We start from the raw sequence: 12468 nt of genomic DNA, 5'->3' as shown, positions 1-12468 counted from the left end.
CCCCTGTAAATAATAATCAATTAGGCGCCATTTCATGTCAATTATGATCTTGTACTCAGTAGCATTGTTGATGTTTCGATGTCTATCATTATAATAAATGTACATATCGTTTGTTCTATGAAGGTCCGTTGTGCGTTTTGTAGCCTTGATTTAAAATGCGGCGAACTGAAAATGATTCACTCAAACTGTCAACTTATTAAACATTGAGAATGTTAACTTATCAAACATTCCAAATGTTAACTTATTAGACATTGAGAATGTTAACTTATTAAACATTCAAAATGTTAACTTATTAAACATTCCAAATGTTAACTTATTAGACATTGAGAATGTTAACTTATTAAACATTCAGAATGACACTTTGATTTTAACTTATTAAGTTTACGACGTAATAATTACGACGTGAAATTACTCACTAAATTGAACGTGGTACCTTTACGTCGTACTCTTAATACAACAAACATTGTAATTTTACCTTCAGATTCAGTGAATGAACTCCGTAATATTACGTCGAGATTTTGCGACGTAACTTTACGCGATGATAAGTTTACGTCGTGCGATCACAACGTAAATAAGATGCGCTTTGAATTTTACGTCGTAATTTGACGAAATAAAATTAACAGTGTGTTTTGTTGACACGTGTATATGACATTCACAAGACGTTGACATGATGCGTAAGGATTACGTCGTAAATTTTACGGCGTAATATTCGTGACAGTAATATGATCTCCTGGACGTTCAGGAGGTGTTTGCACGTCCAAAATGTGCTCAAAGTGTTTTGAGCAGCAATGAACGCCATACGCTTGGCACAGGAAAATGTAAGTCGTGTTTAATTTGCTTTATCTTACGAGTAAATTATTGTAGTCTTTTAAAGAACAATGACTTAAACGCTTCAGGTCTTCTTAACAATAGCTAGTGCTACTCAATTTATTTGTGCTATTTGTTTTGCAATTTCGTTAACGTCAACTTTTTTCTTTCGTTTTAGAGTAATCATAATTCGCAATTATCACCGGAGACTGTGGATAATTTATTTAACGAGGTAAGTTTTGAGATTTCATGATTCAATCGTTTCACGCATCAAACACATTCCAATTTGTTCAACCAACTTATGTCTATTTGTACTTATTTTCAGTGGAATTTCGAAGACATTCCGATGGAGAACTCTATGGAAACCGTAAGTGACCTATTTTCTTATACTACAAACGTTTTCTGAGATCGTAAAGTCGATTTTATATCAGCTGATTAAAAGAACAACTCCTATTCACTGATCACTCGTTGAATTCTCTTTTGCGGTTGATCGCACAATCAAAACTTGAAAATCAAAACAAAGTTTGAGTTTTACAGCTTAGTTGAACAAGCTAGTCTATATCCTAACAAAGTAGAAACACTAGTAATTCTTCCTTGATTATTGTTAGCGATAAACAAAAACAAAGCTGTTTTTCGCACTCAGTGACAGTTTTTCACTCAAGTGACGTTTATATAATAATCGTGAGGATAGTTAAGCTTTGCTAAGACTAGAAAATAACTAATTGTAGGGTATTCAAACCGGTGATGGACAGCCACCAGCAAAGAAACCCCGCAAGGAACATCGCTGTGAGACTTGTGGCAAGACCTTCACTCGCCCAAAGGATCTGAAGAAACACAAACTAATTCACACTGGTGAGAAACCCCACGAGTGTCCGCGCTGCTACAAGCGCTTCACCCAAAAGTCGCACCTCAATCGCCACCTGAAAGCCCACGACAAGCGCGCCGCCGAACGCACGTTCACCTGTAACACCTGCAGCGAAACCTTCCACAACCTCGCACCTTACAATGCTCATATTCGCACCGCGCATCAACAACCCACCACCACCGCTACAACCCGTAAACGTTCCGCATCTAAAACCACAGATGCACCAGCCACGAAAAAATCTAAGAGGTCGGACCAAGCAAGTACCGCTTCAGAACCATCAACCACTCCTCAATCCACTCCTCAAGCGTCAACTGCTGCTGCTGCTGCTGCTGTTGGGACTAGCTGGCAAGAAGATCCACCGCTGATTCCTTCAAACCTTGTTCCTAGTAGTGAGGAAAACATCGCCCAAATGTACCGACAGCACTGGCCGCAAATCCGGACCCGATTTAGCCGCCAAAACCGTTTACAAGACTGGTATAATTTTCGCTTGTCGACGATCAGTCCTTCAAGCCTCCGCGAACAGCTGAACCGCATCTTTGCAGATCAGACGACCGTCTTTAAAGTGAATTTCGCTTTTGGTTTTATCCTCCGTAATACAGAAACTGGCGCTCTCCAGTATCACCACCCGTCTGCCAACAACAACCTGGTCTTAGAACAGCCGTTCCTGGTTTCAAGTCCAGACGATTTGGAACGCCTGTACGAACAAGTAAACAACATTGATTTCTTGGAGTGGATACGCCAGCAAAGACCAAATAGTAAATGGGTCGTGGATCTGGTCACGAATGTTACTTGGTTTGTGTGGAAACTTCGCGATCATCCGATCGGTCGAGGGAAATATCTACCGGGCTACATTGTAGAGAACCGCGGAATTATCCCGCTCGATCGCGATATCCGAAGAGGACAACCCTACGAAGATAACCTCTGTTTCTTCCGCTGCCTGGCCCTCCATAACGGTTGCCACACGAAGAACCTAGAGAGGGACACGAAGCACTATTATCAACAGTACCGAGAAACCGGTCTAGCCAAGAAAAAGTTCCATGGGGTGAAATTGTCCGAACTAGACGAGTTGGAAAAGTTATTCGAGGTGAACATTCAAGTATACAGTCTCGCACCTACTCAGGACCACGGGGAAGAAGACGATGGTAACGAAGACAAACCTGACATCTCTGCTTCACTCATTCGCCGCTCTCACCGCCATTACGCTTGTACTCTGTACCTCAACCTCTATGAGAACCATTTCTCGTATATTAAAGATCTCGCCCGGTACTCAAAGTCCTTCTGCTGTTCAAGATGTGGCAAGTACTGGAAAGATATGTGGAAATGTCAGCGTCATGAGAAAACCTGTGACGGTAAAGTCCACCTCAAGTATCCTGGCGGAGCGTACCATGTACCCAAAACCATCTTTGAGGAGCTCGAAGACGAAGGAATTCTTGTCCCAGAAGAAGCCCGCTATTTTCCTTACCGCGCCACGTTTGATTTTGAGTGCTTTTTTGACAAGGAAAAAGCGCAAGAACTGAAGAACACAGAAAAATTGAACTGGCAATCGGCCCATGTTCCCCTCAGTGTGAGTGTGTGCAGTAATGTGCCTGGTTACCAAGCACCGAAATGTTTTGTGACTAGCGGCGACCCAAACGTGTTTATTACAGAATTTATGCAGTACCTCACCAAGATAAGCCTGAAAAGTTCTTCTATTCTCCGTGAACAGTTTGCACCTGTGTTTGAAGCACTGAAGCAAGTACCTAACCGCGATGACTCAACAGAAGACCGATTAGCGAAAATACTTGTTGATATCCAGGAGGGTAGTCAGCAAGCTGAAAGTGAAGAAGGGGAAGATAATGATGAAGAATTAAGTGACAACGAAAGAGATATCGATTTGATGGCAAGTGATGACGATGACGACGAGGAAGAAATCGAACCGGAGAATGAGGAAGATCGCGCGTTTCTCAATGATGAGGTAACAGAAAACGACCTTTCCTTTTACAGAAGACTGAACGTTGAGTTGGATACTGAGAGGAGACAAGAGAGGAGACAACAGCGAGATGAGCTAGCCCAGTACGAAGATGTGTTGTTTGGTCAAGAGCAGACTAGCGACAACAAAGTCTTACCAGAGCTAGCTGAAAAACTGAACGCATACTTACAAGAACTGCCCGTGCTAGGCTTCAACTCTGGCAAGTACGATCTCAACGCTGTGAAAGAATTTGTATTTCCCTACCTCATTGAGTCTCAACCCATCAAGTTCACTGTCAAAAGAAACAGCAACCATATGTGTCTCAAGACAAACTCCTTAAAATTTCTGGACATTTCGAACTATGTCGCGCCGGGCTTTAGCTATGATCAGTTCCTGAAAGCGTACGAGTGCGAGCAAACTAAAGGTTTCTTCCCGTACGAGTGGGTCGATGGACTGGACAAGCTAGAAGAAAAATCACTACCTCCCCATGAAGCTTTCTACTCAAGTCTGAAGAACCAAAACATTACAGAAGAAGAATATGAGTACTGCCAGCAAGTATGGGAAGACAATGAAATGTCCACCTTTCAAGAGTTCTTGATCTGGTACAATAATTTGTATGTCGTTCCTTTCCTCGAGGCAGCAGAGAAAATGAGTCAGTTCTGGCAGGAGAGAAAGATCGATATGTTTAAAGATGGCATTTCTGTCCCTGGTTTAACCCTCAAGTACCTCTTCTCTTATCTTTCACCTCAAACTTACTTCAGTCTCTTCGATCAAGCGAACAGTGATCTCTACCATCTGATCAGAGACAACAACACAGGTGGCCCAAGTATTATTTTCCACCGATATCATGAAGCCGACAAAACAAAGATCAGAGAAGCAGAGGAAGGCGAGGCTGCTAAGCTGTGTGAAAAAATCGTGGGTTACGATGCAAATGCTTTGTACCTCTGGGTGCTCATGCAAGATATGCCCACGGGAAGTTATACGAGACGCCTGGCGGACAATGAGTTCAAACCGAAAAGTTCTGTACCCATGGCTATTGAATGGTTGGAATGGGTGGCGCACAAAGAGGGAATTCACATCCGACATCAGTTAAACAATACAGAGAAGCGCATTGGGGATCGTAAACTTCCCGTCGACGGTTTCAATGTTGAGTCACAAACTGTGTACCAGTTTCAGGGGTATTATTGGCACGGCCATGACTGCGCTCTCAACCGCGGAAAAGAGTTTAACGAGAAACGCAAGAAACCTATGGCTGAGATCAGAGAAGAAACGAGAGCCAACACGGAGTATATACGCAGCAAAGGGTACAACGTGGTGGAAATGTATGAATGTCAGTGGAGAGAAATGAAGAGAACCAACCGAGAACTACGGCGTTTTATTGCCACCGAAGTGCGAAGAACTCTCGACAAAGTCAAGATTATGAGCCCGGAACAAATTTTGAGCGAGGTGCGAAATGAGCGTTTGTTTGGGTGCGTGGAAGTGGATATTCGTGTACCGGACCACTTAAAGGAAAAGTTTAGTGAAATGTGCCCGATCTTCAAGAACACAGAAATCAGCCGCGATGATATTGGTGAACTTATGAAAGCGTACGCAGAGGAACACAACATCATGACCCAACCTCGGCGAAGCTTGATTGGTAGTATGAAAGGTGACAAGATCCTGCTGGCCACACCCCTTCTTAAATGGTATCTGGAACATGGATTGGAAGTAACCAAAGTCTACCAAGTGGTTGAATTCACCCCTGAGCCCTGCTTTAAACCGTTTGGGGATGCGGTGTCAGACGTGAGGAGAGCTGGGGATGCCGATCCTAGGAAGGCCATCATTGCAGATACGATGAAATTGGTAAGTAGTTATTTGACGATATTTCATTCTGGGAACATAAGGGAAGGAAGCAATACACATTTCATGGATAGAAAAACTTACACAGATCTTTTTAATCTCTCAGGTTGGGAATTCAGGCTATGGCAAAACGATTACCAACCAATTGAAGCACAGAAACGTGGAATATTGCTCTGATGCTGAAGCTAGCCGTAAAGTCAACACACCTCTGTTCAGAAAGCTAGAAAACATCACGGAAGATACTTATGAAGTAGAGTCCTGTAAGAAGACCATAAGGTTAAATCTACCCATTCAAGTCGGTTTTTTCGTTTATCAATATGCCAAGTTACGCATGTTACAATTTTATTATGATTTTTTAGACAAGTATCTCGATCGTGCAGATTTCCAAATGTGTGAAATGGATACGGATTCAGCGTATATTGCCATTTCAGGGGATAGCGTAGAGTCTTTGGTCAAACCAGGATTGAAAGCAGAGTTCGAAGCTGATAAATGTAACTGGTTTCCCCGTACCGACACTGCGGAGCATAAGGCCTATGATAAGAGAAAGCCAGGTCTTTTTAAAGTTGAGTGGGAGGGACAAGGAATCGTGGGTTTATGTTCCAAAACCTACTACTGTTTTGGGGCCAAAGATAAGTTTAGTTGTAAGGGTGTCAATAAGAAATGCAATGACATTAACAAAGATAAATACCTTAATGTCTTACTTACAAAACAAAATAGTGCTGGGGTGAATCGAGGGTTCAGAGTTGTAAATAATACTATGTACACTTATACCCAGGTCAGAGATGCATTTTCGTATTTTTACCCGAAACGTAAAATTCTCGCAGATGGAGTTAGCACTACTCCACTCGATATTTAAGTTTTCAAGTTTGTAAAAAATTGATTTTGTAAATAATTTTCGTTTTCTCAAGTTTGAATATATATTACTCTCAAAATAGTTTTCCGAAATATTTATATAAGATCGCCTCTAGTTGTAAATAGTATTTTTGCGTAGCGTTTCACGGATGTTTGTACATAGGAAATTAGTTTGTAAATAAATCATTGGTTGAATTTAATCGTGGCTTTTTTCCTGACTCGACGCGCACGACTTACACGCGAGATCTCCACGCGCGCTTAGGGGAAAAAACACAGGGCTAAAAAGATGCCCTTTCTGCCCGATCTGCCCTTGAAAATCAACAATAAATTTCGTGTCGCAAATAGTTTTACTCAGTTGGTATCTAACATTCGTCCTGTCAGCATGAAGAAACTAAAATGTAAACATTGCCCCATACCGGGATGTCATTCTAAATTTTTAGTTCGATTAGCAAATCATTTAACTCAAGTCCACGAGTTATCGGAAATAGAACGAAATATTGGCTTCAATTTGCAAAATTACAAAATACCAATGCGATTCGTGTGTATGACAAAGAGGGTGAACCCAAAACAATTTTTTCTATAAATGAGAGTACGCACAAATCAGTTAATCAGTTGTGATCATGGACCCGAGATGGAAACATCCTTTCCCCGCGCTTGTTGCAGGACCGACTTGTTGCGGAAAAAGTCAGTTTGTTAAACGTTTACTAGAATCGGGCGAAGACATGATTGAAGGTGCTCCTGAAAATATCATCTGGTGTTATGGCATTTGGCAGCCCGCTTATGATGAAATGCTTAAAACTATTGCAAACATTACGTTCGTTGAAGGAGTGTCTGATAATTTAGAATCCATGATTAATCCCTCTATTCGGAATTTAGTGGTCATTGACGATTTGTTGCACGAATTGAGTAACGACCAGAGAATAACCAGTTTGTTTACTAAAGGCTGTCATCATCGAAACCTCAGTGTTATCTTTATTTTGCAAAACATTTTTCACCGTGGAAAAGAGCTGAGAGATATGAGTTTGAATTGTCATTACTTGGTACTGTTCAAGTCTCCGAGAGATAGCAGTCAAGTAAATCATTTGGCGAAGCAAATGTTTCCTGGCCATGCAAGAGGCGTTTCAAGACGCAACGAAACGGCCTTATTGTTATTTATTATGTGATCTTAAACCGGAAACACCAAGCGACTTCCGGTTGCGCAGTAACATCTTCCCTGGGGAGACGCAATGCGCCTATGTCAGAAAGGGATAAAAGGAGTGAACCACATGAAATTTCTTCAGTTGATCATGGCCCAGCGACTGAGAAAGAACCACGACTTTCTGAAGCTCCTGGTAAAGTGTACTCCAGTTCAACGTAAAGCCATTTTGAAAGCAGCCGACGACGCTTTAGTGAGAACCATTTGTGAGTGTGTTTTTAACGTTCTCAAAGGAACAGTGCCTGTCAGTAAACCAACCAAGAAAAAGCTTTTAGCTCACAAGAAATCTCTGATCGCTTTAGCCGAAAAAAGTACACCGCTCCACAAGAAAAAGAAACTTTTGGTTCAACACGGAGGAAAATTTTTAAGTGTCTTGTTACCGCCCGTGCTTCGTGTACTGAGTTCAATCCTTACCTAAAATGAATCATACTCGGCGTATGGTTCTCGTGCCTGAGAATACACTGGAACGATTACAACAACGGCAGCAGATTTTAACACCACCCTTGACACAAACTCTGAGAACCTTAGACAATGAAATGAGCGATATTTTATCTAGCAAGGAATTAGATGATGAAGCAAAGGCGAAGCTTTATAATCAAGTGTTGCAGCGCTATTTGACTTATTATGATCAGCGAAAAGGGCAACCTCTTCACGTCAAGCTGACAACCGTCAAACCGACTGAAACCCCCAAACCAGAGGAAAGTGAGAAACAGGTAGAGATACCTTCCCCTGAAAAATCTCAGATTACAACAGCCGTGGAACAAGAAGTGATGAAAAGTGTACCCAAAATTTACAAGAACGGAGCGCGTCAATTGTTGGACAAAATTAAAGAAAATCGAGATGTGTTGGACTGGAACGATAAAGGCGAATTGTTGTACGAAAACAAACCGATAAACGGCTCTCACGTGGTGGATTTAGTCAACGATATGCTGCGTCACCGTAAAGGATTCTCACCAGTAGGGTGGTCGGTGTTTGCGAGGGGACTGGCGCGAATGAATGTTCCAGAAAATCTAGTGCGTAATCCCCAGAGGCAGAGTGCTATTCGAGAGTTTAAGGCAAGAGTGAGAGAAGAGACACCTGAGAGTCCCTCCCGTTGGTTACCTACCCCACCCACTACAAGCTCAGCCCCCGTGAAAAAACAAAGACGAAGAGTTGAGAGCCCACGCCCTCAGGCTGTGCGCTGGTTACGATTATAAGTCACGACAAGAGATATTTTTTACTGTTGTAAAACATCTTTATTTTGATCACTCAATAAAATACGTTTAAACTAAATTACATGGTGTGTTTATTGCGTTGTGCTATTGCTCTTTGTTTTTTTACATCAGTGCGATATTTCGGACGACTTAGAGGGAAATGTTTCTCAATGAACCGTTTTACAAGAAAATCATTTCGACTTTTATTACTAGAAAATCGATGTACAATGGTGCTCATGTTAACATGTCTAGAGCGAAATAAGGCGAAATATAAACAGTAATGCCCGCAAACCTTCGAGTTTACGCTTTGCAATGTCACAGTATTAAAAATCCAGCTACTAGAATTATTGTTCAAAAAGCTTGTAAATGTTCTTGAATAATTGCTTGGAGGCAATCCGTAAGAATCGAAAAATTCTCCCTCTCGGTCCTTGGTGAAATAAAATGCAATCCAGTGCGATCCAGGCTTGTCACTGGTATCTACATTGGCAATGAACAGGGCTGGGTAAGACGAAACACTTGTAGGTAGTTTGTCTGAAGGGTAGACTCCTTGAAACACACCTCTGGTATATTTATCTTTTCTCAAAATGAGCGTCAGCTGAACGGTATCCATGTTAGCTAGTTTGTAAAGTCGTACAGAACGTTTCGGTTTGCGTCGATTTCAATCACGTTTTGAAATTCCGCGTAGATGATGAGGTTGACTGTATTGGCGAGCGGCTGAGCAAAATGAAGTTCTACTCGCAGGTTACCTTGTTTTATAAGCTCAAAATGGTCTCCCGGACAGTGATCTGGTGTCAAATCAAATGCAAATAAGGTGTAGCCCTGACCGTAATCGCTTCTTGTCACCTGATTGCCCGTATCCTGGGAAAGCTTTCCAATACCGGAGAAAAGGCTCTGAAAGCCAGCTATGAAATTCTGACCACCAGCCTCGTCAAATTTCAGAAACAGAGGTTTACGAGGGATTTGCTCGCCATCAACGTACACTCCTACTTGGGTTAAGTTGTGGTGCTTGAAGTCGAAGGGGTTGGTAGCGTAACTCCCTTTGTAAGCTTCTGTATCCACTAATCCCAACACTATACGTTTAGGAATTTGACCCAAAAAGATGTTATCCGGGGTGAAAGTAGGGAACCCTCTAGGAATAGATAGGACTTTGCACTCAATTCGACGAAGCGGATACTTGGCGGTTGCTTGTTTCAATGCGGCCGCATGTCCTAGACTGATGGCGGGTGCTACCTTCACTTTCCTTACATATAGGATGGCCTGTGTAATAATCACCTTAAACTGAGGATTAACAGCAGACGAAACCAGACAGAAAGCATTCTTGGTTCTGTTGAGCCTGATTCTTAGATTAACTCCATTCAGTAATAACCGTTCTTGGAAGAAAATATCGCTGTGTATGGGACCCATCATATCCACCGTGTTGCTGCTCTTTGTAAAAGCATAGCGAGCTTTCAACCCTAGGTTTGCATCAGCATCGTCAGCCACTGGATTTACGGAATCCATCTTGCCTGGGGTATCTTTGTAAAACAATGACATTGACAATTGACTTGTCTTGGCTTCTTCTCCATAACTCAGCAGCGTTTCAAGCATAGCGCGGTATGGGTAAGTGTTGGTGGAGGGGGAGATCAGTCGTTCGTTTAGGGATACGTCCACTTGAGAAAACAGGGAATGCAAAAAGAGGTTCACAGGTCCTACTTCTGTGTTTGGATCCAAATTGGCACCGTTTGGTTTGGTGATCTTAGCCTTCATATACAGTTGTGTTCGTGCCAACTCCAGATATTCTTCTCCGCTTCCGGATACGTTAAATTCGATAGGACCAGTGTCGGTGATGTTGCTGAGAAGGTGATACTCAATCCATTGACCTTTGCTGATAGACGTTTGTGTTGAAGGGATGCTAAACAAATCCAGTTCTGATTTAGTATACTCTTTTGACTCGTGGTGAACAAAGGCCATTTTACTTTAAGAGTGAATACTTCTCTTCGGGTTTCTTCTTTTGCTGCGGAGATGTTTTCGCTCTCTTGCCTGGAGGTGAACTGATTTTTGTTCTTGGTGCTTTCCTTTTTGTAGCTTTCCGACCCCTCCCTGACTGCGATGAATTCTGGGAAGTCATGTCACCGAGAGCTTGTTTTGCCCGTTTGCTGACTGCGGTTTTCACATGATCTCCATTCAGAACATCTTGAGCCACTTGGACTCCTGTTTGTAATGCCTTTTTGCCGAGCATTTTAGCACCTTGTTGTAAATGAGGCATTGCCCAGCGAAACAGCCCTTTGAACATGGAACCTAAGCCATATCCTTGCTGAAATCTGGATCCATGAAAAGCCGGTAGATTTCCTCCTTTTTGCTTAGCTTGGTTTATATAGTATTCTTCGTACAATTTATGATTTGGAGAGTAAAGTTTCTTCATCGCGTTTAAAAGTTCGCTGTTCTGCTTTGACGAAAATGAAGTGTAAGCAACACTTTCCCAAGCTCCAATGGCACCGATTCCCCTGTGTCGCGCTTTATATTGACTTCGATCGTTTCAAACTCTCTTCTGCTGACAGGTAAGTAGTGCGGTCGCTCAAACGATCTACTGACGCGTTGACCGTCATCACCTTGCACTGGGACAATTCGAAGCAAAGGTACCAGTGCATCTCCGACGAGTTGTGCTTGAACAATATCACTGTAAACATAAAGATCGTGAAACCCTTGTTCCAAATCGGCTTCTCTCTCGGCGATGGAAGTGCTTGAAATTGGAGTATTGGAAGAAAACCCGAGCATATGCCCGATGTCAGAAAAATATACTTCGGCGCCGTTTTGTAAGTAAACGGTCACTTTTCGATTCAAAGTATCGAAGGAAAATTGCACATCGTCTTTGAAGCGATCATCCTCACTGACCACTTCGTTCATCTTAGCTATAACACCGGTGATAGACGAATAATGTCCTGGTGGAATCATTAGTACCTCCCACAAACCATGTAGTTTTGGATTTCGGAGATAAAATCGATTCCGGAAATCGCCTTGAACGTTATTCCAGCTGTGTGGATAATGAATGTCGGTTAAAGCCACTTCCCAGTCCCCGGTCAAGCTAATTATCTGAGGTAAACAAACCCGGTACTCTGTCAAAGTGTTGTTGGGGAATTTATCGAGACTACTATTGCTAGGAAGATGCAAGTAAAACTGTGTTACCTCCATCGTGTCTTGGGTTGAAATGAAATTTCTCCTCGGGGTATTCTTAATTTAAAAGAGATCACGCAGCAACCAAACATACATTTTCACTTTTCTTTTATTGAATTTGAAAACAAAGTCTACATTAATATTACAATTTCGAGATATCACTTTCATTAACCCAGCTGTTAAACTTGTCTGGGTACCCTTTCCATTTCACAAAGTATTCTATCATTCCTTTGCGTTTTCGCTTACGCAAAACTTTTTCAACTCGGTAGACATCATCGTTCTTAAGGACTTTTTGTAATTCCTTTTCGTAAAATGTTCCATCCAAGATTTCACCTGCATCATCTTTCAGTTTATAGACCGGTACTTGACGCGCAAATCGTTTGAACACTGTAAACATTTCTTCCGTGAAATTGGGAAGTTAAGACTTTTCAAAGATCCGCTTAGCCTTACTGATCCTTACGCGATCTCCCACTTGAAGTTTAAATCGCACACGCTTGTCAACATCATTGCCGTACAAAGTATCCCACACTTTTGCTTCATTGGCTTTAGTCACCTGACTAGGTTTCATCTTGATGCTACGATGGTAGGTGTTATTGTAAGACTTTACCAACTTAGGTAA

At 42.1% G+C, this 12468-nt stretch overlaps 2 protein-coding genes across 2 annotated transcripts; one reads left to right on the top strand and one right to left on the bottom strand.

Annotated features, from left to right (window-relative positions):
* The first annotated feature begins 1132 nt into the window (after positions 1-1132).
* LOC146489501 (uncharacterized) lies at positions 1133-6511 on the top strand. Its single transcript, XM_085109076.1, has 2 exons — positions 1133-5462; positions 5566-6511. Exons 1-2 carry the CDS (start codon positions 2082-2084, stop codon positions 6313-6315), a joined length of 4131 nt encoding a protein of 1376 aa, XP_084965202.1. The 5' UTR covers positions 1133-2081; the 3' UTR covers positions 6316-6511.
* A 2803-nt stretch (positions 6512-9314) lies between these two features.
* Positions 9315-10649, bottom strand: LOC146489500 (uncharacterized protein F54H12.2-like). Its single transcript, XM_085111820.1, has one exon. The coding sequence runs from the start codon at positions 10647-10649 to the stop codon at positions 9315-9317; it is 1335 nt and encodes a 444-aa protein (XP_084967946.1).
* Positions 10650-12468: the final 1819 nt, after the last annotated feature.

Source organism: Pavona decussata, unplaced genomic scaffold (genome assembly GCF_977016875.1).
Source record: "Pavona decussata unplaced genomic scaffold, jaPavDecu1.1 SCAFFOLD_6, whole genome shotgun sequence".
Classification (NCBI taxonomy): domain Eukaryota; kingdom Metazoa; phylum Cnidaria; class Anthozoa; order Scleractinia; family Agariciidae; genus Pavona; species Pavona decussata.
The sequence above is the reverse complement of the archived record's forward strand: the minus strand, read 5'-3'. Positions and strand labels throughout refer to the sequence as shown.